We start from the raw sequence: 21,955 nt of genomic DNA, 5'->3' as shown, positions 1-21,955 counted from the left end.
TTGATTGAAAAGGGGTAATTCATCAATCAATATTATTCGCATTAGATATTTGTTCTTACTATATGTTGATGAAACTCTTATGAGAGTAATTGAGATCACTTTAAGGTTTTGAGGATAAAAAGAAAAAAAATACTATATATAATCATGCAACTACTTATGAATTTATATCAATTTATTCAAGTATATTTGGTCCTTGTTATACTTTTTCTATCAATTATATTTGTTTGTATCTGCTATTGATTATACATTTGTATTAGTACATCGAAGGTATTTTTTCCTCTTTATTCATTATGTATCATTCGAGTGTATCTGCAATTTATTATAATTTGTATTAATGTATCCAACTGTATTTGTATTATATATTTGTATTAACATAGTATCTCTCTAGTGTACTCATCACCGAAATGTATTTTATCAACGTCGTAGCAATGTATTTAAGTGAAAAAAAATTGTAAATCAGAAATTTTTGTGTATTAATATTATATAAGTAATAGTTAGTGATATAGTGAAACTATGAAGAAGAAAAAATATCTTGTAGCACAAATAGTTAGTGATATAGTGAAATTAATGTAGTTACGATTATAATAAGTCAAAAGTATAGTTAAGAAGATCTGAATTCATCCTAAGACCATCTCCGAACCCTACTCTATTTTACTCTTCATTCTCTATATTTGAAAAGTAAAATAGAGAATTTTTCTCCGATCACTCTTTATTTTACCCTATACTCTCCAATTATAGAGAGCTGGAGAACTACTATTCATATTCTCTATTTCACTTTTTAAATATTATATTATTATTTCTACTTTTTTATAATCAACATATCATTTTTTATATATAAGGCTATTGATTAAATCTCTTATATATGCAATTGTTTTTAAATTTAATATAATGTTTTCAAAAATATTTTATTTTATATATACTACTTTCATCTCGAATTAAAATTTTTTTAAAATTTTTTTTGTCGCTTTGTGATACAATTTGATGTTATATTAATTTCCAATATGAAGAATGGACAAAATTTAAATGATAAGATAAAATTCTAATTTAAAAATATAATCCATAACATAATAATTTAAGTATAAGATAAAAATAAATACAATGCATAACATAATATACAAGACAACAATAGATACAATGCATAACATAATAATTTTAAAAATCACAACAATAATTTAATTATCGAAAAGTCGTGTCTAGATTTAACGATATTCGAAAAAGAAATTAGTGTATGATTTAAAGAAGTTGTGATTGTGATTGCGGTTGTACTTGTTGATTTCTTCTTTTAATTATTCTTAGTTGTTCTTTAGAAATTTAAAATAATATATAATTTAATATTAAATAAAAAATTTCAAAAAATTAAAATTTTATATTTCATGAAATTATATATAATGATTATTCATAAAAGAAGAGAAAGAAAGAAAAGATTTATATTACAGAATAAGAAAACAAAAAGGAAATAGAATTAATAGTATAATATTGAGGAGAAAAAAAAATTCTTTTTTAGAAAGTAGAATAAAGAATTGGATTGAAGTTGGTTGTTGAAAAAATAGAGAACTTTATATTTAGAGTGTAAACTATATATTTCCTCCAAAATATATAGTTTGACAACACTTAAGGGGTGACCTAGTGATTAGTAAATTTAATTGAGAATTGTAAGATTCAAATTTCAATAAATATAATAATTAAATATTAGGTTATTTTTTTTCCTATTCTAAATGGATATAATTAGTTATTTAATATCTATAGCTAAAAACGAGGACGCGAAATGATCCTAACACTATGAATATATATATATTACTTAATTAGTTAACATAACTATAGCTTATCTTAATTACAATTTGCGACCTATTTTTCGCTATAATTACGTGGCTCGATTTTTTAGTTTTGTATAATTCACATGTTTATATAATTCAGAATTTGTTTATATAATTTGTATAACTTCTGTATAATTTGAAATTTGTATAATTATTTACACTTATGATGTTTCTAATAGTATACATTTATTATTTTGAATTTATACAAAAATAAATAGCTTATATAAATATCCATGAATTATATAAATGTATAAATTATACAGTACACTATAGTTATGGAAGATAGTTGGATTTATAGCAAAAGTTATCCTGTATAAAACATTGCTTTTGACACATACAATGAATAAACACACACTAGAAGATATTAAAGCTTTTTTAGCTCAATGGCTTGAATATGCTTTGATTAAGCATAATAATAATTGATTTAAATGTGACCTAAGATACATCGTAAATCGTGACATAATCCAATGCGTATGCATTGCTCTTTCCTTTTATATTTGCTACACCCCTGAAAACAACTTGACCTTATTATTAATATAATATAATAAAATAGTATTTTATATTTGGTCTACATCCAAAATTGCTTTTGAAAAAACCTATTTTTAAGTTTCTGGCTTTTTAAAAAGAGAGTATCATATTTTGTTTTTGGTCATCCTAAGATGCTCATCAACGAGGGAGGTTTCTTAATTTATATTTATTATAATCGATTTAAAGAAAATAATATATTATAATTTATATTTATCATAATCGATTTTAAGAAAATAATATATTATATTAAATTCAAAGAGAGGTTTATTTAAGGGCAACTTTTATATATAGCAAATACAAAATTTATATTTGTATACTATATCAAAGTTTGTATAATTGCGCTTCATAGCAAACATAAGAACTGTATAATTCGCTACACATATAGAGAACTGTATAAAAACGAAGTGCATAAAAGGAATTGTATTATTATAAGTGTATAGAACGATTATATACCATTTGAATTTGTATAAAATGAGAAAGAGAGAGACAAAAGAGACTTGACAAGGAATATACAATTGAATCGAATTGTATAAAATGAGAAAGAGAGAAATTATATATAATTTGAAAATTGTATCAAACGAGAAAAAGAGAAAGGCAAAAGAAACTGGGCAGGGAGTATTTTTATTATATAATTATAAGTGTACAGGACGAAAATATATGTACTTGCATGTGTATATACAATTTTCTCACGCTTTATACAAATCGAAACACAATTTATACATTTCACTTCTGTTTGTATAAGTGAGAAAGGCAAGGGTGACGAGCGAGATTTGGGAGAGTGGCGAGCGAGATCTGGAAGAGGGGAGAGAGGGAACAAAAATATATGTATTTATACAATTTTCTCTGCTTCATACAATTAGAAATAATTTTTATACACTTGTGTTTGTATAAAAAGTAAGGAAGCGAGCGAGAGATTGGAGGAGAGTGGCGAGCGAGATATCTGGGAGAGAGGCGCCTGACAATTTTTTGCAAACGTTTGCTATGGAGCACAATTAAATCAAACCCTAGTTACTCCATTTATTTTAAGTTATTAATTTGCTATTATATACAATTTTCCCTTAATTTAATACTTTATCAATCTTAATATAATTAATTTATATTTATTAGTTTAAAGAAAATAATATATTATATTAAATTAAAAGAAAAGAACGATAAGGAACATTAGATCCCTTTGAGTAGTACTATATATTAAAAAATTCATCATGTATCATGTTATGTATACGTTATATTACTTTCTCCGTTTTAAAATAATATTTTTATTTCCTTTTTAGTTTGTTTAAAAAAGAATGATTCTTTTTTTTATTTGACAATAATTTAACTTTAACTTTCCACGTGACATGTTTAAAACCACAAGAATAAAGGGTATTTTGGTACATTTGACATAAATTCAATTTTGAATCACAAGATTAAAAAATCTTCTTTCTTTTTTTAAATTCTGTTTCAAGTCAAATTAGGCCATCATTTTTTAAATGGAGAGAGTATGTCTTCTTACTCTCATTAATTGTGAAAAAAATTGGTCTTCCGTAGTTAGTAATTTATGTGACTCATCGACGCTTCATTTCACCCAGTATCTAATTTTATTCTTGTAACCTATGTAACCTATATATAAGCTATTCATTCCAAGGAATTCATCATTTTTCTATTCATTCCAAGTAAGAATTTATCACCTATAAATAGTGGTCTTCCTCCTTTGTGTTGTAAAGAACAAGAGATATAGAAAAAATATAGAGTGAAAAAGATGACTAGTATTATGTTGTGTTTATATGGAGATTAGTGTAGTGAAAAAGAGAGTAGTGACATAGAAAAAAATTCTATAAGTTTTCAATTATATTCACTATACAAAAGAGAATATATATATATATATATATATATATATATATATATATATTTTTGTTGAAGGAAAGTGTTCTTTTTTTAAGTTTAGACTCTTCAACCAATCTGGAGTTGTTTGAATTGTATAACGTTATTGGGTTGTTGTATCCTGGATAGGACAAGTCAAATATGATACTGCTGGATTGGTGCAGATTATGCCGCACTGATCTTAAATCTAGCAGCTCCTTGAGGCCGAGATATCCGATTCTCTAGCCTAATAATTTATTTATTCATTTTTGTTCATTTAATTTCAAATGTGATTTACTATATTAATGGTATATACTAGGGTTTAAAATCAAATTAATTAGCTTGAGGTGGTACAAAAACAAGCCACCATTTTTTTAAAAAAATAAGTAATTTTGTCGCTAAGAAAAATTAAAAAGAAAATATTAATCAAAACCGTTGTTTATATGCTCTGACTATTAATTACCTAATCCTATTTGTGTTTAATATTCCCTCTTATCTTTCTATTGAATTGAAAAATAGATATTAAGACAGTGTTCACGTTATTGAGAGTGACACTCTAATAACTTAATGCGTGCAAGCCATAATAAGGAGATTACGAAAGGATTCATATTAAGATACGAGGTTAACTACATAGTTAAGTTTTTCTTTATTTTTTTTATGTTGTTATAACTTTCCTAGTGTTCGTTCTTTAAGTTTGGTTAATTAGTATCTATATGTTTTTTCGCACTTTTATTATTATTTTATTTTATTATGACTATTGTTTATAATGATTTAACGTATTGTTATTTTCCTCTATCTTGTTTTGACTTGTACTGAAAATATTGACATTTAATATCTAATGTTTATAATAAATTTGAATTTTGACTAAACGCATATAATTTTGAATTTAAAATTTAATTTTTTAATAAATAATAAAAAAATATTTATCGATCGTACGCCAATAAACTTAAAAGGAAACCCCAATAGCTTTGTCAACCTAAAAAAGTAGTGACTTAGTCAAGTCAATCCCCAAATATACCTCCACCTCACTACTAACCTTTTTACTCTCACACCAAAAATCAGGCTATTTCCCTCTACCTTCTTATTTTACCACTCCCATACAAAATGAAATGCGTAAGCAATGACAATATCTCACTTATATTTTTTTCCTTTGATATTTGAGATTTATATTAAAATTTAAATTATGTAATGCAGAACTGATTTGTAGAGTGATGTTCAGAACAAGATTTTCTCTATATTTAAAATTTAAATTTGAAAATGTAAAACAGTCTCATCAGTGCATCACGACAGACTCGGGTTGGTCCCACTCATCTTACTTATCCACATACAAACTTAATGTATCGACACGTGTCCATTTACTTTATTTTTTTAATTTTTATATTACTTCTCTTTTTCACGTTTATTCTAGGTCCTCCCTCCTTATCTAGCCACGTGTCCCTTTCACCTCCTATATATTTGCTTCTCCTCCTCTGTTTTCTACGTTTCAACTTTCAAAAACACCTCTTTCTCTCTGAGTAATTACAAAAACAAATTAAATCAATTCTTTTTCTTGAAGACAAAGTAATGGTGGAATTGCAATTTCCTGCTGGATTTCGATTCCATCCAACTGATGAAGAGCTTGTGATGCATTATTTATGTCGAAAATGCGACGCACAGCCAATTGCTGTTCCGATTATAGCTGAAATTGATCTCTACAAGTACAATCCATGGGATCTACCTGGTAATTTTTCATCATTTTATTTACTTAGCTGTTGTTTTTTTTTTTTGCACAATTTTGATGATTTTTTTTCTTCAGATTTGGCTTTGTATGGTGAGAAAGAGTGGTATTTCTTTTCGCCGAGAGATCGGAAGTATCCGAACGGTTCACGGCCGAACCGAGCTGCGGGGAGTGGATACTGGAAGGCGACGGGTGCGGATAAGCCGATTGGTCGTCCAAAGTCGATGGGAATTAAGAAAGCTTTGGTGTTTTACGCAGGAAAAGCTCCGAAGGGAGAAAAAACAAATTGGATTATGCACGAATATCGACTTGCTCATGTTGATCGATCTGCTCGTAACAAAAACAACAGCCTAAGAGTGAGTAAAATGAACTGAATTAAGTGATTTTGAGATTTGAATCATTTTGACTAATCGAATGTTTTTTTTTTTAAAGCTCGATGATTGGGTTTTATGTCGAATCTACAATAAGAAAGGTACAATTGAGAAGAATCAACTGAATATCCGAAAAATGAACGGTGAAATGTCGCCGGCGGTGAGTGAAGGTGATGTAAAGCCTGAGATCGTGCCGATTTCAGTTTCAACAAACCCATCTTCGACGTCTTATCACGTTTACAATGACTTCACGTACTTTAATTCACCAGATTCTCTTACGAAACTTCACGCCGATTCCAGCTGCTCGGAGCACGTACCTTCGCCGGAGTTCACATATGAGAAGGAAGTTCAGAGTGAGCCGAAGCCGAAACCGAGTGAGTGGGAAAAAACTGCCCTTGATTTTCCATTTAATTACACAGATGCCACTGCTTCTGAGTTGCAGAGTTGTTATGAGATGTCACCGCTACAAGATATATTCATGTATCTGCAAAAGCCGTTTTGAGTGGGCCTCGCATTGTTGTTCGCACGTGCGAATGAGACTGAAGTCGATGACTTGGCACGTGCCGATGATTTGTAGGAATTGAAATATTAGTATTTTTGGGTTTTTTCATTTGCTTTCACATTAGCTATTTTTTTTTGTTTTGGAGAAAAAAAAAGCATATTTGGTCGTATATAGTTTTATTTTTTCGAAGAAGGAAGAAAAATTAGTAGAAAACAAAGTTGTGAAATGATATATTTATTGGATTTATTAGAATACTTGTGGAAGTTTTGGATTAGTACTCATAATTTCATGTATGTATATGATTTAGAGGTATTACAAATGAGCTCAATTCGATTTTCTTCAGAATTCTAAGGATCGAGTTCAAAATAATTTGAATTAGATTATACTCATTCAAGTCTAGCTCAATTTGATTTTCAATTTTAATTTGTGTATGAATTGTTTATTTACATTAATATAGTGTATGTGCCTATATTGAAGTATTAATTAAAATCTATTTTATATCTTTTAAAATTTATCTATTTTTTGATATATTTTTTTTAAAATTTTTTTATTCTAAAGTCAAATTATGGTTATAAAACTTAGCAAACAATATACTAAAATTATTGAAAATAAGCGAATTAGATTGAGCGAGTGAAGACTTAATCGATCCAATTTATTTTTAATACCATTTGAGCCAAATTTATTCGAGCTCAAAATAAACTTTAACGCATTTTAAGATTTTCAATTTTAACTAAATTCGCTCCTTTGACATTTTAAAATTATAATCTCTCTTGTTGACCTTTTGATTTTTAAATATGAATGATTACTCGAGTCCGAAATTAAAACGGTACGAAATTTTAACAAAAATTCCAAAACGGTAAATAAAATTTTATACCAAAACGGTAAAATCGCTGCAGGCGCAGCGACTTACCTCACCTGAAAAAGTAAAATCGCTGTTGAGGTAGCGATTTTGCAAAAATTATTTTTTTTTAATAAAAAACTGAAATCGCTGCCTAAGTAGCGATTTCAAAATTTTGCTTCTTCCAAATCGCTGCTTTGGCAGCGATTTCATATTATTTTTTATTAAAAAAAAAAAGGTATATCGCTGCCAGTGCAGCGATTTACCAAAAAATAATTATTTTTTTTATAATATAAATCGCTGCCACTGCAGCGATTTATAAAAAAAATAATTTTTTTAATAATATAAATCGCTGCCAATGCAGCGATTTATAAAAAAAAATAAAAATTTATAACATAAATAGCTGCAAGGGCAGCGATTTATGTTATAGGATGTGATGATGTGACTAAGAAGATTGTAATAAAAGCAAATTAATGAGTTGTTTATTGAGATATAGTAATTTACATTAGAAAAAAAAGTAAAATTAATGAGTTTTTTATTGAGATATAGTAATTTACATTAGAAAAAAAAAAGTTAAATTAATGAGTTTTTTATAAATCGCTGCACTGGCAGCGATTTATATTATTAAATTTTTTTTTTTATAAATCGCTGCAGTGGCAGCGATTTATATTATAAAAAAATAATTTTTTTTGGTAAATCGCTCCACTGGCAGCGATATACCTTATTTTTTAAAAAAAAAATTATAATTAAAAAATAATATGAAATCGCTGCCAAAGCAGCGATTTGGAAGAAGCAAAATTTTGAAATCGCTGCTTAGGCAGCGATTTCAGTTTTTTATTAAAAAATAATAATTTTTTCAAAATCGCTGCCTCAGCAGCGATTTTACTTTTTCAGGTGAAGTAAGTCGCTGCGCCTGCAGCGATTTTACTGTTTAGGTTAATATAAAATTTTATATACCGTTTTGGAATTTTTGTTAAAATTTTGTACCGTTTTAGTTTCGGATTCATGATTACTCGTACATAAGTTATTAATGATTGATTAACATGGATTGTGGTGTACTGGTAAGAGTGTTTCATCCTTAATCAAAAGTCTCGGGTTCGAGTCCTGGGTTTGAAGAATAAGTTATTAATGATTGATCAATATGGATTGTGGTGTACTGGTAAGAGTGTTTCATCCTTAATCAAAAGTCTCGGGTTCGAGTCCTGGGTTTTGAAGAAAAATTTATTGGGAGTGCCACCTCCGAATGGGCCTTGCAGTACGCAATTCAAATTTAATCGAAGCTCTAATATAGACTCTGAACACCAGGTGAAAAACCCAAAAAAGAAAAGGTTATTAATGATTGAGAGAAAGGTTAGTGAGCTTCTATTTGCAGATATCGACCCTTTACTCAATTGGGCAAATGATCTGAAAATCAAGGAAAGCTCACTAGTCACTACTACTAAAATACAAAAGATTGGAAAATATTGTAATCTTGCGATATCTAACTAATAATTAGTACTTCTTCTATTTCAATTTAATTAATTTATTTTTTTAAAAATATCTTTTTAATTTGTTAAGAACTCTATTTCAATTTAATTAATTTTTTTTTTTAAAATATCTTTTAAATTTGTTAAGAACTCTGAAATTCCACGTGACATATTCAAGACTCGTACAAACTCGATACCTTTGGACCATCTAATTAACAATGACATACATGTAATGTATACCTCAAACATATTTGACATACTAAATGGTTGATTTTTAAATTTAAATTTCAAAAACTTTCTAATTAGACTTCATGTTCAATAACAAAGACAAATAAATAAATAATATATTATTCCATTGATTAATTGACAAAGTGGTTTAATTTGTTGCAACATCCTTTTCACTCTTCAATCTCTCAAAACCCAATTATGTTAAGATGGTAAACTGACAGGATATGCCCCTAAAGCTATTGATTCATCAAGAAGCAAATGCAACTGCCAAAATATCTGTTGAAAGAGTTGAGATCTGCAAAATTAGTAATTTTGAAAATGTAGTTGGACAGAGTAAATACGAAGCAAAACTAATAAACTTTATTGTGCCAGGCCTTCTGCACAGCAATCACCTTTGGCATTTGTTGCATAACAAATGAACCACTGGGATTTGGAATAAACATTCCGTTTTTCTAATCATGACGACTACTTGATATTCATATTTCTAAGAACCGCAGAAACTGTACAATTTGGTGCTTAAAAGCTAGGTGTAACTAACTTCTTTCTACTTGCAAATATCTTACTATTTTACAGTTGTAACACAGGTAGCAAAGCTTTAGATATGACTTTACCCCATAGGCTCGAACATGAACAGAAGATTGTTCTTTACCATGTTCAACTCTCAAGTTTGCATTATTTCTGTCTTGCTTTCTTTCACTCACTATCGCTATGAGTCCTACTGGACCAGCTAATCTCAATCTCCAGAGTCCGTGATGAGCCATCCTTGTTGTTGTCCTGGCTGAGGCTGAAAAGGCCACTATACAGACCTTCACTAACAACTTTATCAATTTGGATTGTTACCCTCCCGATAGTGGTCTGAAACAAAAGTTTACTCATCAGAAATGCTGAGACTGATGTTAAGTAGGAGTGACCTGCACTAGGCAAGCCCGGTGCAACGAGCTCGATCCAGAAGACAAACGCAAGGGGTTTTCAACTTGAGACCTCCAACATGAAAGTCCCAAGCCCAAACCACTGGGAAACCCCGAAGGGTGTTCTAGCTGGAAGTTCATTGGTCAAAGAATATAAACTTCACATCAGACATTCAGAATATAAAGCTATTTACCTTCCCAAATGTGTTTTTGCTTTTGCACAAGATATGTAACTTTTGTCCCTTGGGTGGTACATCAAAAGCCCATGTGAAGCCTTCTTCCCATTCTGGTGACGTACTGTGACTCACAACCTAATCATGAACCATAGATTGTTAATATGAACGCAGATCACCAAAACAAGAAGCTTTTTTATATACAAGGTTCTTTAACACATTCCTAAACCTAAATGTCTTAATCGGTAGACATAATTTATTCCTCTCTTGGAAGTTCCTATGAAGTACAATCAAGTAAACTGCAATTCAAATAAATTTCAGAATAAAAAAGGGAAGAAGAAACCACACGAAAATATCACACAAAAAATGTTCTTAGCATGACTAGATCTTATAATTGTTGCATGAGCTTAATATGATTATCCTGTGTTTCTAGGACTTTTCAAATATGCCGACGCACCCATGTATTATACTACTTTTGGAGAATTGAATATGCACCTGACAATATTTTTGTGATTATCTATAGAGATCCATGGAAATCATCACTGTCTTATGCAAAGAGTTATATAAGACATCATGTAATTAAACATTCAAGCACACAAGCAATTTGTATAAAGCACCACTATCGCTGGCATGCCTTAAATACCTTCAAAGTAATGTCTAGTCACCCAGAACTGAGCATCAAGGTAATGTGAGACGACATTCTGTTTCTTCCTCACACGAAAATCATTTTATAGTTCTTTTCCTAATTTTGAATATAATTACAGGATAAATTTGTTATTTTGAGATCAGATTTATAATAAGAAGTTGATCTTGGAAGCTCTACATTTTTAAAAAGGAAATAGTGGAGAGATTATGGTACAAGGATTACTTTTGTGAAGGATCCACAATTTAATAATTTTTCTAATGGAAAAAAAAACTAGGGAATTATAATATTTGGATAGGGAAATTATATTTTTAATATAGTATATTCCAGATGCAAATGTTCCAACCACCAGCGACTTCATTGACTTGTTATAGTCTCACAAAATATTGGAGACTATAAACTACCCTACTATACTCACTGCCCCTAGTTTGGGTCGTGACAGTGCAATACACATACCCAACTATACTCAGTGTAGCTGTGATGGTACTTAACAGTTAACACATATACCCCCAGTATAGCTGATGTAGGCTGTGATTGTACAAAATTGTCATTCTCATGATAAGTTAATGATTTCAAAAGTATAAAACAGATTTTAGAATAACAAAAGCGTTTGTGCTTCATCAACAATTATAAAGTGCTGGCTCATTACCTTTGTTTGCCGTGATGGACCATTTCCAATAGTCAATTGACAAAAAGCATTAGTTCCTCCCATCACCTGCTTTAAATTGTTTGCACGCTTGATTGTGACTGTCAAACAACCTGGTAAGCAATGCAACAGACTGTCTGCTCTATCATGGAAACTTGGTGGGCAAGTCTTCATTAGTATCTGCAATACTGGAATGGCTTCAGCAGCAACCATTGCTTGTGAGTTTGACACATCCATTGGCATGGTTGACCATGATTGCTTGAGTAAGCATAGTGTAGTCAATACTGAATCCTGTGCAGGCTCACTACCAGACTTCAATGCAGCCACCAGATGAGGGATACAAAGCGTAGCAGCATCAGTAACATGGAGCTTGGGAAAATTAGAAAATATAACATGAATTGTCCGGAGAATCTCCTCACTAGCAGTTGCCTTGTTCCACAATTCCTTATCAAGTGCAGCTGCATTTCAAGGAATTTTAAAATGTTTTTAGCAAATAAAAGGAAAAGGAAATACTTGTACTACAGTCATGACAAGAAGAAGGAACAAAAAAGAGATGAGAACAAAAGGTATGCAACTAAGATTTAGGATTTGGTCAGCTTAAGACATTAGATCATGGAAAATTTGAATTTCGAAATTCATAGATCAGAAATATTAATAGCTGCATTGGAGCGGTACAAGAAAAATTAGACAACGAAAGAATAAGCATCGGGTAACAGTTTGGCATCTTGTTACTTAGTATACAGGGTCGTTTTATTTTTATTTTTTACAAGTAGGATCGTTTTATTTAATGGCATTAGGTCTTATGTCTACCAATCTAGTGCACTATGTTTTTCCTTTTGTCAGCTGTCCAATTCTTTGAAGCACTAACTTTAGCTTACAGATCTAGTTTCTGAAAATGGCTCTGAATCTGTAGCTATCAATTAAGTGCTAGCTTCTAAAGTGACTGAAAAGCTATAGCTTTCAATTTATTGTTTCAAGACTTTACCTTCAACTTGTGGGGTATAAATCAAAATGTGAAAAGAAAAATAATTGCAGCATAAACTTTCTAAGGGTAAAATATTGGAACATATATACATCTGAAGACTCCTTTTCTGGGTTTTTAGCAGATTGCATGTAACATTATTTTCGTGTAGGCTTTGGATGGTTCATGTATATTTCCATAAAAGCTCTTCACCAGATGTAGGTGCTTCATCATCATCGCACTTCCAACAATTAAAAATGAAAAGCAAGTACTCCTATTTGTCCCAATTTATGCGGCACACTTTCCTATTTAGTTTGTTCCAAAAAGAATGTCACCTTTAGAAAAAAAATTGAACTTCAAAATTCTCATTTATTTAGGTGATTTATAGCCATACAAATGTCTAAGGCTAGTCTTACATACAATTTTACTTCAAAAAACTTTTACCCTTAATGAGATGATTATAGCAACATAAATGTCCAAGGCACGTTTTAGATCACAAGTTTCAGAAATCTTGCTTTCTCTTTAAAGTTGTGACGAGTAAAAACGTGAACATAAAATTGGAGGGGGGTTACTTAACAAGCAAGTTACCTGTCAAAGATCTGATAAGCTCGTTTGATACATATTCTTGAAGCGTGTGATTTGAGAATAAAAACCTTACGAGCAGAGATGCTTGTACTACAATTTCTGTATTAGGGGCTATAAGCAGTTCTTGAACCATTAAAATTCCACCTGCGTCTGCAACAGCTCTCCTGTTTGTTCTACTGCTCATTACAAAATTTTGCAATGCACAAATTGCCACCATTTGCATTTCTTCTGTTGGTTCATCTTCAAGCAAGCTTATCAGAGCTCGACAGGCTGAGACAGAATCACTCGATCTAGCTAGTCCTTCATGCTGGGAGAGATCACCAAGAGCGAGAGCTGCAAGAAGCCTACCAGTTGGCGATCTAGACTGTGGATCCAACAAATATTGTGCCAGAGGAGCAATTGCATATTTAGATACCTTCAGCTGTCGTACCCTGACATTGTTGAAAAGGGCTTCAAGTAATCTTCCCGATGCTTCTTCACACTGGTGAGATCTTAGCAGATCCAGAAGGGCATCAACTGCGCCTGCTTCAGCCATCAGTTCCGCACATGAAATATCGGCCTTTTCATGAACTATAAGTGCATCTAGTGCAAGAGTGATAGTGGTCTCGACTGTTGAACGCAGCATCTTTACAAGAACCACCAGGGGAACTTTGAAGTAGTAATCAGAGTTAGAGCATAGGACATTGCAGAGAACCATAGCTGCTGACTCCCACAATGCAGGCGGTACAGGGTCGTCTTGAACAATAACCTTTGCAAGCTCAAAAATACCGCCAGCATCAGCAACTGCTTTTGGCCAGCTTAATGAGATATTTTCCAAAGCTTTAATTGCCGTCTGTTGTAAGTTCAAAATACCAATGCCTGCTAGCTGCACAAGAGGCACTACAGCATTTTTTGTAGTTATATCCTGCTTAAAATGCTCTTGTGCAAGGAGGTGAGATAACAATTCAGTCCCAAGTTGCTGGATATCTTGAGATGGAGACTCAAGAAAGGAAATCAGAGGCTCAATAACCTGGCTAGGAGAAAGATTCAGAGTTGAAAGACTTTGTGGCTTCTCTAGAATATTTACAAGAGTCTGCAAAGCACTGTGCTGTCCCCACAGTCCAATATCTGACCGTAGTAAAACCATAAAGAGAGGTTCTACAATTTTTGCAGCTGATGTGCTTTTCGAAATAGCACTACTATTTGTCAATATGCGGAAGAGTTCTGCAATAGTGGAGCATAGGGAACTGGATGCAGTTGGGAGCAGCTCAAGGCAATTCTCTATTATGCCTGCCTTGACCATATCCATCTTGCGGGGAGTTCGGTCTTTACCCAACTTAATAAGTGCACAAATACTCGCGTCGCTGAGCCGGTGGTTTGAGCTACAAATCAAATGAACCAGAAGATCAACCAGATCATAAGCTGATGCAACCTCCACCAACTGCTCATCATCCAACAAGCTCTCAAAAGCACAAACTGCTGATTCCACAGCCCGTTCTGCATCAGATTGCATTAGCATTACTAGGGGATCCACAAATTCAGAAGCAATTGGCAATGCTCTGACTTTTGGATCACCAAAAAGTACAAAGCATAACTCGGCAGCATCACTTTTCAGTTCCAATGGAGAAGCTGAAGAAAGAATCTTATGTAGACTCTTAAGGGGATTCCTTTCTAGATCAGCCATCAGTAATGTTTTTGAATCACTTTCTGATGTCAACTTAATCAAGGCGCTAAGAGCAACTTTCTTTTCACTTTCTAATGCAGCATCAAGCATGTCAACTAATGGCTGAATGGCTTGAATTGATGTTTCTGAATCTCGGATGTTCTCAGCATCAAAAAGTTCATTTAAAGCCCGAGCAGCACTCAGCCTTGCATTTCTTGACCCCAAATGAAGAACAGCAATCAGTTGTATTGAGCAACTAACTGCTGCTTCATACTGGAGAAGATCAGAATTGCTGAAGAGTATTCTCAGTAGCTCAGAAATAGTTGCCTCAGTCAAGTCTTGAGGACTCAAAGATAGGTACTTTGTTAGAGCCTCCAGTGCCCCAGCTTCAGCCATGATTAATTTGTTTGCATCGTTACCATCTGCAAGTTGTATCAAGAGACACACAGCCAATGGAGGTGCACCTGGTCTATCAGGAAGTGGTTTTAACAGATCTACTAGTAGAGGAATAGTCTTGCGCACAGTTGAACCAACTCTCACATCATCAATTTCAAAAAGATATTCCAGGGCAACCTGATCAGGGTTTCTAACCAATAAAAATTCTTCAGAGAGAGAAACAAGATTCGGCATATCAATTTCAATGTGACCAATCAAGCTCACTAAACCAGCAATTGCACCTGAATTCGCAATAGTAAGATTTATTCCCTTGTCCCTCTGACAAACAAGACTAGCTATTGCCTGAGCAGCAAAAAAACGATCAATCATTTCATCAGATTTCAGAAGATGTGCAAGCAAGGGTATAAAACGCATGGATGTTGGAGAGGATACTATATTGGCATCTTGGAATAATATCGCCAAAAGCAAAGCACTGATCCACATGCCCTCTGCATCTTCAAACTCTGCCTGCCATATCAAATTTTTCTTCAGTTCACTTGACCAGATAAAAACTTCAAAAAGAGCATGTGAACCTTCATTACTTCTGATGATTGGACTCAACAAAGGTGACAATGAATCAGTTACTTGCTTATCAACCTTTTCTTAATTTGTTAATTATTTTTTCATTAATTTCATCTCAGTTGCCAAAGTTGAGAGGGTAAACTTGCATATTCAGGTACTCCGAAAAACTTTCATGTAGCAACTCAAGTGGTTTCTATCAAGAGCTAGCACATGGCAAAGACAAAGAGAAACCAGTATAACACAAGATGAGACATGACACTTCAAATGCATTAGTTTTTATCATGATCCAAAAACATGAAGTGAGACTTTAATGTTGGCCCTAATCCAGAAGTATGTAATTTATACAGATTATACCTCACAGCCTTGTGAATTCATTATTTTGGGTAGTTCCTACAAAGGATCGGACTAATGACGTATACAATATTCGGATTCTCGATGTAGATGCTACATCGTTAGTTAAGTCAGGTAAATGAAACATTCAACAGTTTTAAATAGTTTTACAGTACCGCCCATCAGGTGCTCAATCAACAACATACCCAGTGTATTCCACAAGTGGGCTCTAGGGAGGGTAGTGTGTATGCACTACGCAGTCTTACCCTTACCTTTTGAAGGTAGAGAGCTGTTTCTGACAAACTCTCAGCTCCATCAGGTATTACAATCAGTCTACATTAAACCGCACAAAGAATAATAACCTGGACCAAGGTCCAAAAATCAAAAGTACTGAATAAAATTAGCCAAACAACACTTATATGGTTCCAAGTTGAAATCAAATTTGGTTCTTAAAGAAGAGGCCTGCAGCACAAAGACAGTCAGAATTATACAATGTCTACCTGTTGATTGTAAGTGTGTCTTGCAAGCTTGTCAGCAAGAGCCTCAAGCCCCCCCGCTTCCTGAACAGTGGACTTGCTATTTATATGAAATGATGAAATTATTGATAGCAGCCAAAGGGCAACAGTACCCCCCAAGACCATTGCTGGATCTGGAACCTCAAACTCATTTCCTTCCCCAAATGGAGTTCTTTCTGTGAAACCCCTAGGGGTTCTGACTTCAATTTCTAGAGAAGAACAGTTAGAGTTTTTCTTCATCATTTCAACTAATGCATATATAAGAGGTTTCAAGTACCCAGATGCATAAAGTGCATCCATTGACTGAGCTTTGTGTTCCTTGGCAGCACAAATAACCAATGCTGTCCCACCAACACTTACTTCTAGGCTGCTAGAGTTCATTATTCTATCAGCCAATGCACCTATTGACCTGGATCTTGACACTAATAGGTCACCTAGCACAACTGGTTGATCTCCACAGAGCCTCGATAGAATTTCTATTGCTTTATCTTGTACCATTGGAGATCCCTCACATAGGCAATGTATAAGAGGCTCTAAACTAGATGGAACTTCAACAAGGGTAGACCAGGGGTTGTATGTTGAATGTGTGCCTTGCTTTTCCCTAGCAAGAAGTGCAATAACATCTAAGGCGTCTGCAGCATCAGTTCCATCTGCACTCATTGCTTTTAAGGATTCTGCAATAGCGAGAACAGCAAATCGACACTGAGCAGTTCCCGTCAGTACATCTCCCACTGGAAAATGCCTCAATATTTGATGAAGGCCACGTGATGCATTTTTCTTACCTTCTATTGATCCTTCTCCTAGAACTCGGGTAAAAGCTGAAACAACATCTTCAGCCAGAGCTTCCGCAGCTATTTCTGGATCAGACAACAGATTGGCTAAAGCAGCCATTGCAGTCTCTGCAGAATCAATAGATGCAGTTTTAGCCAACTTAATCAGTGGTCTTACATCTCCTTCAGCAATATAAAGCATCTTATTTGTAGATTTTTCTTTTGTTGGACGGGACAAAGCACCCAAGGCTCGAGCTGACTGTGTTGCAACAACTGGAGTTTTGCTAGTCAAAAGCTTCTTGAAAGGATTAACCACTTCATCCACTGCGAGGCTGTCACAAATATCATGCCGACTGCTGAAGAGGTCTGCCAAGACAGAGGCAGCATATTCTTGAGTCTTTTCATTTGAGGAATTCAGAGCTAGGACAAGTGATTTTAGCCCTTCGTTAGCAGCAGCCCCTTTATGTACAAGGTCACTCTGAGATGCCATGGTAAGCACATGACCTAACACCTTAATTACATGGGCCTTTGAGCTTGGTGAATCTCCCTTCAGCAACAGTAGCAATTGATTTATAGTAGCCGGGTCAGCAGTAGTGATTAGTTTTGTTAGGGATCTAGCTGATGCTTCTTGTCCCTTTGGTCCACCATTTTTTAGAAGCCACAAGAACGAGTGTATAGCTCCAGCACTTTCAACACAGGCACGAATGTCTTCACTATGGCAGCACAGGTTATACATAACATGTGCTGCATCTTCCTTAGCCTTCTGAGACCCCGTTTCTAGTAACTGAACAAGTGGCGGAATCCCACCAGCAGCAGTGATTGCCCACTTGCTGTCATCAACTTGGTCAGTTAGGATTGCAAACATCTCAACAGCATACTCTTGATGTTGTTCACTGGATAACCCCAGCAGTGATATCAGTAACTGAATTCCTTCTCTCTTTCCAATTGCATCCCAGATACTCACTCCATCACAACATAACTGTATTAAAGAGAGTATCAGATACTCTTGTGCATCACCACTGGCCATTGTTATAAGGCCCGTAAGAACCTTCTTAGATTCTGATTGGTGGACGAGATTCGACAGATGAGCATTGCCATAAAGACTTGCCATTGCCTCAAGGAGACGTTCTTGGACCAACTTATTATCCCGCGGCTTTAGAAGCATTATTAGAATATTCTCAACCTTTGTTGCATCAAAAATTTCTTCTGCATTTGGCTCAAAGATCATAAGAGCATAAGCAAGTGCTCCAATTATATCAGCAACAGGAGCAGCTAATCTTGGGGACTGAGAAAGTTCACCAAGATACAGCACGAGGGCACACACTCCACCGAATATATTGGATAAAGCTTGTGTCGCATGCCACTGCAAAAGCTCTCCTCCTTCGCCTTGCATACATTCTTTGGATGGAGCTACGACAGCCCCTATGAGAATTGGCACACCATGTGAGTCAACAACAGCTTTCTTTGCTTGGGTTGATTTGAGAGAAAGAACCTCCAAAGCCTCAGCTGCACTGGCACGAACACACACATCATTTTTCTGATGTAAGAGGCCTAGGAGAGCTTTGATTGCTCCAGAATCAATTATTTTGGGAATGCTGTCACTGACTGCCAACATTACTCGGGCCAATAGCGAAGCTGCATTTGCTTGAGCTGCAGCATTATCAGAAGAAAGAAGTCCTAAAATAATGTCAACTCCACCTCCCTCAAGTGTTGCCTTCCAATATCCATCTTTATCACCACAGAGATTTCTCAAGGCCCCTGTGACAAATCCCTCTACTGTTTTATCCTGCTTCTGCTTTGGGTTAAGCTGCTCCCACAAAGTTGGTACTACACCCTCTGTAACAAATATTTTAGTGCCAATAGGATCATCTGAGAGGCCATTAGATGACACCTGAAAAATTGCTTCTGCAGCTGCCTTCCTTGCTTCAGTGGAATCCGACTTCAAAACTGAAAGTAGAGGTGGAATACATCCACCTAGAAGAACCTTCAACCTTAAGTCTTCATTTTTACATAATATAGATAAGGTTGCAGCAACATTTACTTTTGCCAAAGGAGTGCCATTTCTGAGAATGAATATGAATAATGGCATTGCTTGGCCATGTGAACAAATAAGACCTCGTGCTTCCTTTCTTGCTTTGGCTATGCCGAGCAAGCGTGCTGTAGTAAGTTCTTTTTCATGTGGGGAAGATTTATTTGCATGCAGCTGCTCAATAAGTTGAGCAACCGTTGACATTGTCTTTTCTTGATCATCCATTTCAGCAGTTCCATTGGCCTCACTAGAAGTAAACAACATCTTTTATTCTCAATATAAATCATAGTATGCCTCATAAATTGATGAAAAAGTAAGGCATAAAATTAAAGCAAGCAATGTGGACATGATTTCTGTCTTGAGACAATTAGTGATAGGTAACAAATCAGTGATTGTATATGCCCAATAAACCCTGGTCCTCCAAGTGTTCCGTGTATGTTAAAAATAAAAGATAGACGAATCAGAAAAGCTCAGCAGCCAGGAAGTAAAATTCTCTACTTAACTTCAAGCAAAAATATAAAAGAATTGTTATGGAACAAATTCTCTGATTAGTAAATGTTCTGGTACAGATTTTAAACCAACCCAACTAGCACATTTACATATCTTACATTCACATGAAAGGGGGGGTTAACAGACCTGTTCTTCTGAGAAGAGAATGAACCCTTTCTGACCCTTGGATCAGGGGAAGCAGATTTCGACATTGGCAACAACACTCCACTTTGAAACTCTTCTTGCTTCCTACATAATGTAACTACCTCACATCAGTGTAGAATTCAGGTTTGCTTGATCAATGATACCACAACCATAAAAATCAAAGGGAAAAATCACTGAAAAAACGAACAATGTGGATAAATTTGCTCCCTGATATGCTTGACTTTGACAAAAAAATCCATTTTAGACCAAACCACTTCACAAACTTAATCTTGAAGAAAAGGGGTATTTACCGTGGCCAAAAAAATTTCCCCCAATGCTGCAAAATTCAGCTCCTCTGTTGCTCTTCTAGGTTAAACTTTAACAATTTACAAGCTGGAAAACCCCCATTTTTCACATAGCTGGACAAAAATTGAAAATTGGCCAAAAAAGGTTCTGCATAAACCCCCAAAAAATAATCAAAATCATACCCAGATCTCCATTAAAACCTATACATGCAGGTGAGTGAGACTCTTATACATACATTACATTATTATAATACACAAACCACATGCATATAATTTGGAAAACGGAATAATCAAATTGAAAAAAAAAAGTTATGAATTAATAAAAACCATTTAAAAACTGTAAAAACAACAAATATACAGAGATCGAATCAGAAGGAACCATTACAGAATCTTACTTAAACAATGAATGTCTGTATACATTACCCACGATACGTCAAATTAATAACAATATTTTATTCATTTGAAAACTAATTTACAGAAAAATAAATAATAAATTACAAAATGTTCCAAAAAATTGTACCTTTTGAGTGAAAATTTTAACAGTTTCTGCAGAAGAACATCATCATCATCATCATCAATGGAGGGAGACAAGCAGGTGTAGAGAGAGAAAGAGAACAAGAGAGAGAGACTGAAGTCTAATTTGACTCTTTCATTGCTTCATTTCTCCTGAATTGTTTTGACACTTGGTTTCTTTTTTTTTTCACAGGACACTAGTATGGGTTAATTAAAAAAATATTTTCGCCGTTTTATTTTACGTGACAATTTTTTCTTTTTCGTTTATCTCTAAGGTATATATAAATTTATTATGATTAAAAATAATTTATGTTAAAGTTATCCTATTAACCTAATGAGACTATTTGATTAATGACCACATAAGTTTTTAAAAATTCTGTTAAATTATAAAAAAAAAAAGTCTGAAATATATTCAAATTTTAACCTAAAGTGTATCTCAAAGGTATATATGAATTTATTATGATTAAAAATAATTTATGTTAAAATTATCCTATTAGCCTAATGAGATTATTTGATTAATGACCACATAAGTATCTAAAAATTCTCTTAAATTATAAAGAAAATTTTTAAATATATTCAAACTTTAACCTAAAGTGTAAAAAGAGATAAAATTATAATGTAAGATTCACACGAATTTAAACTTGAAATCTCTAAGAAAAATTTGAACATTTTTATAGAAGTTAAACAATAATATGTAAAATTATTGAGGATTAAAATCGCGGCGAATTGGATGGACCATGACCCAATCTAATTTTTAGCCCATTTGAGTCCAATTCATTTGAACCCAAAGTAAGCTTCGACAGATCAAGAGCTAACACAATTTCTATTTTAACTCATTCTAGTATCTCTAGTTCCGACCTAATCCACTCATTTTTAACACCCTTAAGTATGCTTGTTTAAAAAGTGTTCAAAATTATTTATATATATATATATATAAAAGTAAAAATTTAATTTACAAGCTACATATATAATATAATTTTTTATCTCGATAAAGATGTTCAACTCGAAAATGGCTATAGAAAATTACTAAAGATTAGTACAA

At 33.5% G+C, this 21,955-nt stretch overlaps 2 protein-coding genes across 3 annotated transcripts; one reads left to right on the top strand and one right to left on the bottom strand.

Annotated features, from left to right (window-relative positions):
- Positions 1-5,727: 5,727 nt before the first annotated feature.
- On the top strand, positions 5,728-7,025 carry LOC101267475 (NAC domain-containing protein 2-like). Its single transcript, NM_001278979.1, is given in 3 exon segments — positions 5,728-5,901; positions 5,977-6,254; positions 6,331-7,025. Coding segments are annotated over 3 exon segments (876 nt in total). The 5' UTR covers positions 5,728-5,744; the 3' UTR covers positions 6,772-7,025.
- A 2,616-nt stretch (positions 7,026-9,641) lies between these two features.
- On the bottom strand, positions 9,642-21,122 carry LOC101265885 (protein CELLULOSE SYNTHASE INTERACTIVE 3-like). Of its 2 annotated transcripts, XM_010314537.4 has the most exons (8): positions 20,921-21,122; positions 20,407-20,548; positions 20,099-20,200; positions 16,649-19,709; positions 13,223-15,764; positions 11,677-12,131; positions 10,406-10,522; positions 9,642-10,158 (listed from the first exon to the last, which is right to left on the bottom strand). In XM_010314537.4, exons 3-8 carry the CDS (start codon positions 20,161-20,163, stop codon positions 9,997-9,999), a joined length of 6,402 nt encoding a protein of 2,133 aa, XP_010312839.2. In that variant the 5' UTR covers positions 20,164-20,200; positions 20,407-20,548; positions 20,921-21,122; the 3' UTR covers positions 9,642-9,996. The 2 variants fall into 2 exon arrangements, with proteins under 2 accessions (XP_010312839.2, XP_004250595.2); XM_004250547.5 differs by lacking the exon at positions 20,407-20,548 and having other exon boundaries at positions 20,921-21,089.
- Between the last annotated feature and the right edge of the window lie 833 nt (positions 21,123-21,955).

The sequence above is a fragment of the Solanum lycopersicum genome, chromosome 11, assembly GCF_036512215.1.
Source record: "Solanum lycopersicum chromosome 11, SLM_r2.1".
Classification (NCBI taxonomy): Eukaryota; Viridiplantae; Streptophyta; class Magnoliopsida; order Solanales; family Solanaceae; genus Solanum; species Solanum lycopersicum.
The sequence above is the reverse complement of the archived record's forward strand: the minus strand, read 5'-3'. Positions and strand labels throughout refer to the sequence as shown.

Excerpts from the sequence above, each read along its gene's own strand:
- LOC101265885 (XM_010314537.4), bottom strand. The coding sequence starts at position 20,163 with ATGTCGAAATCTGCTTCCCCTGATCCAAGGGTCAGAAAGGGTTCATTC. Across the intron at positions 10,523-11,676 it reads GTCCATCACGGCAAACAAAG|GTTGTGAGTCACAGTACGTC; the intron begins GTAATGAGCCAG and ends GTTCATGATTAG. Across the intron at positions 10,159-10,405 it reads GCAAAAACACATTTGGGAAG|ACCACTATCGGGAGGGTAAC; the intron begins GTAAATAGCTTT and ends CTTTTGTTTCAG.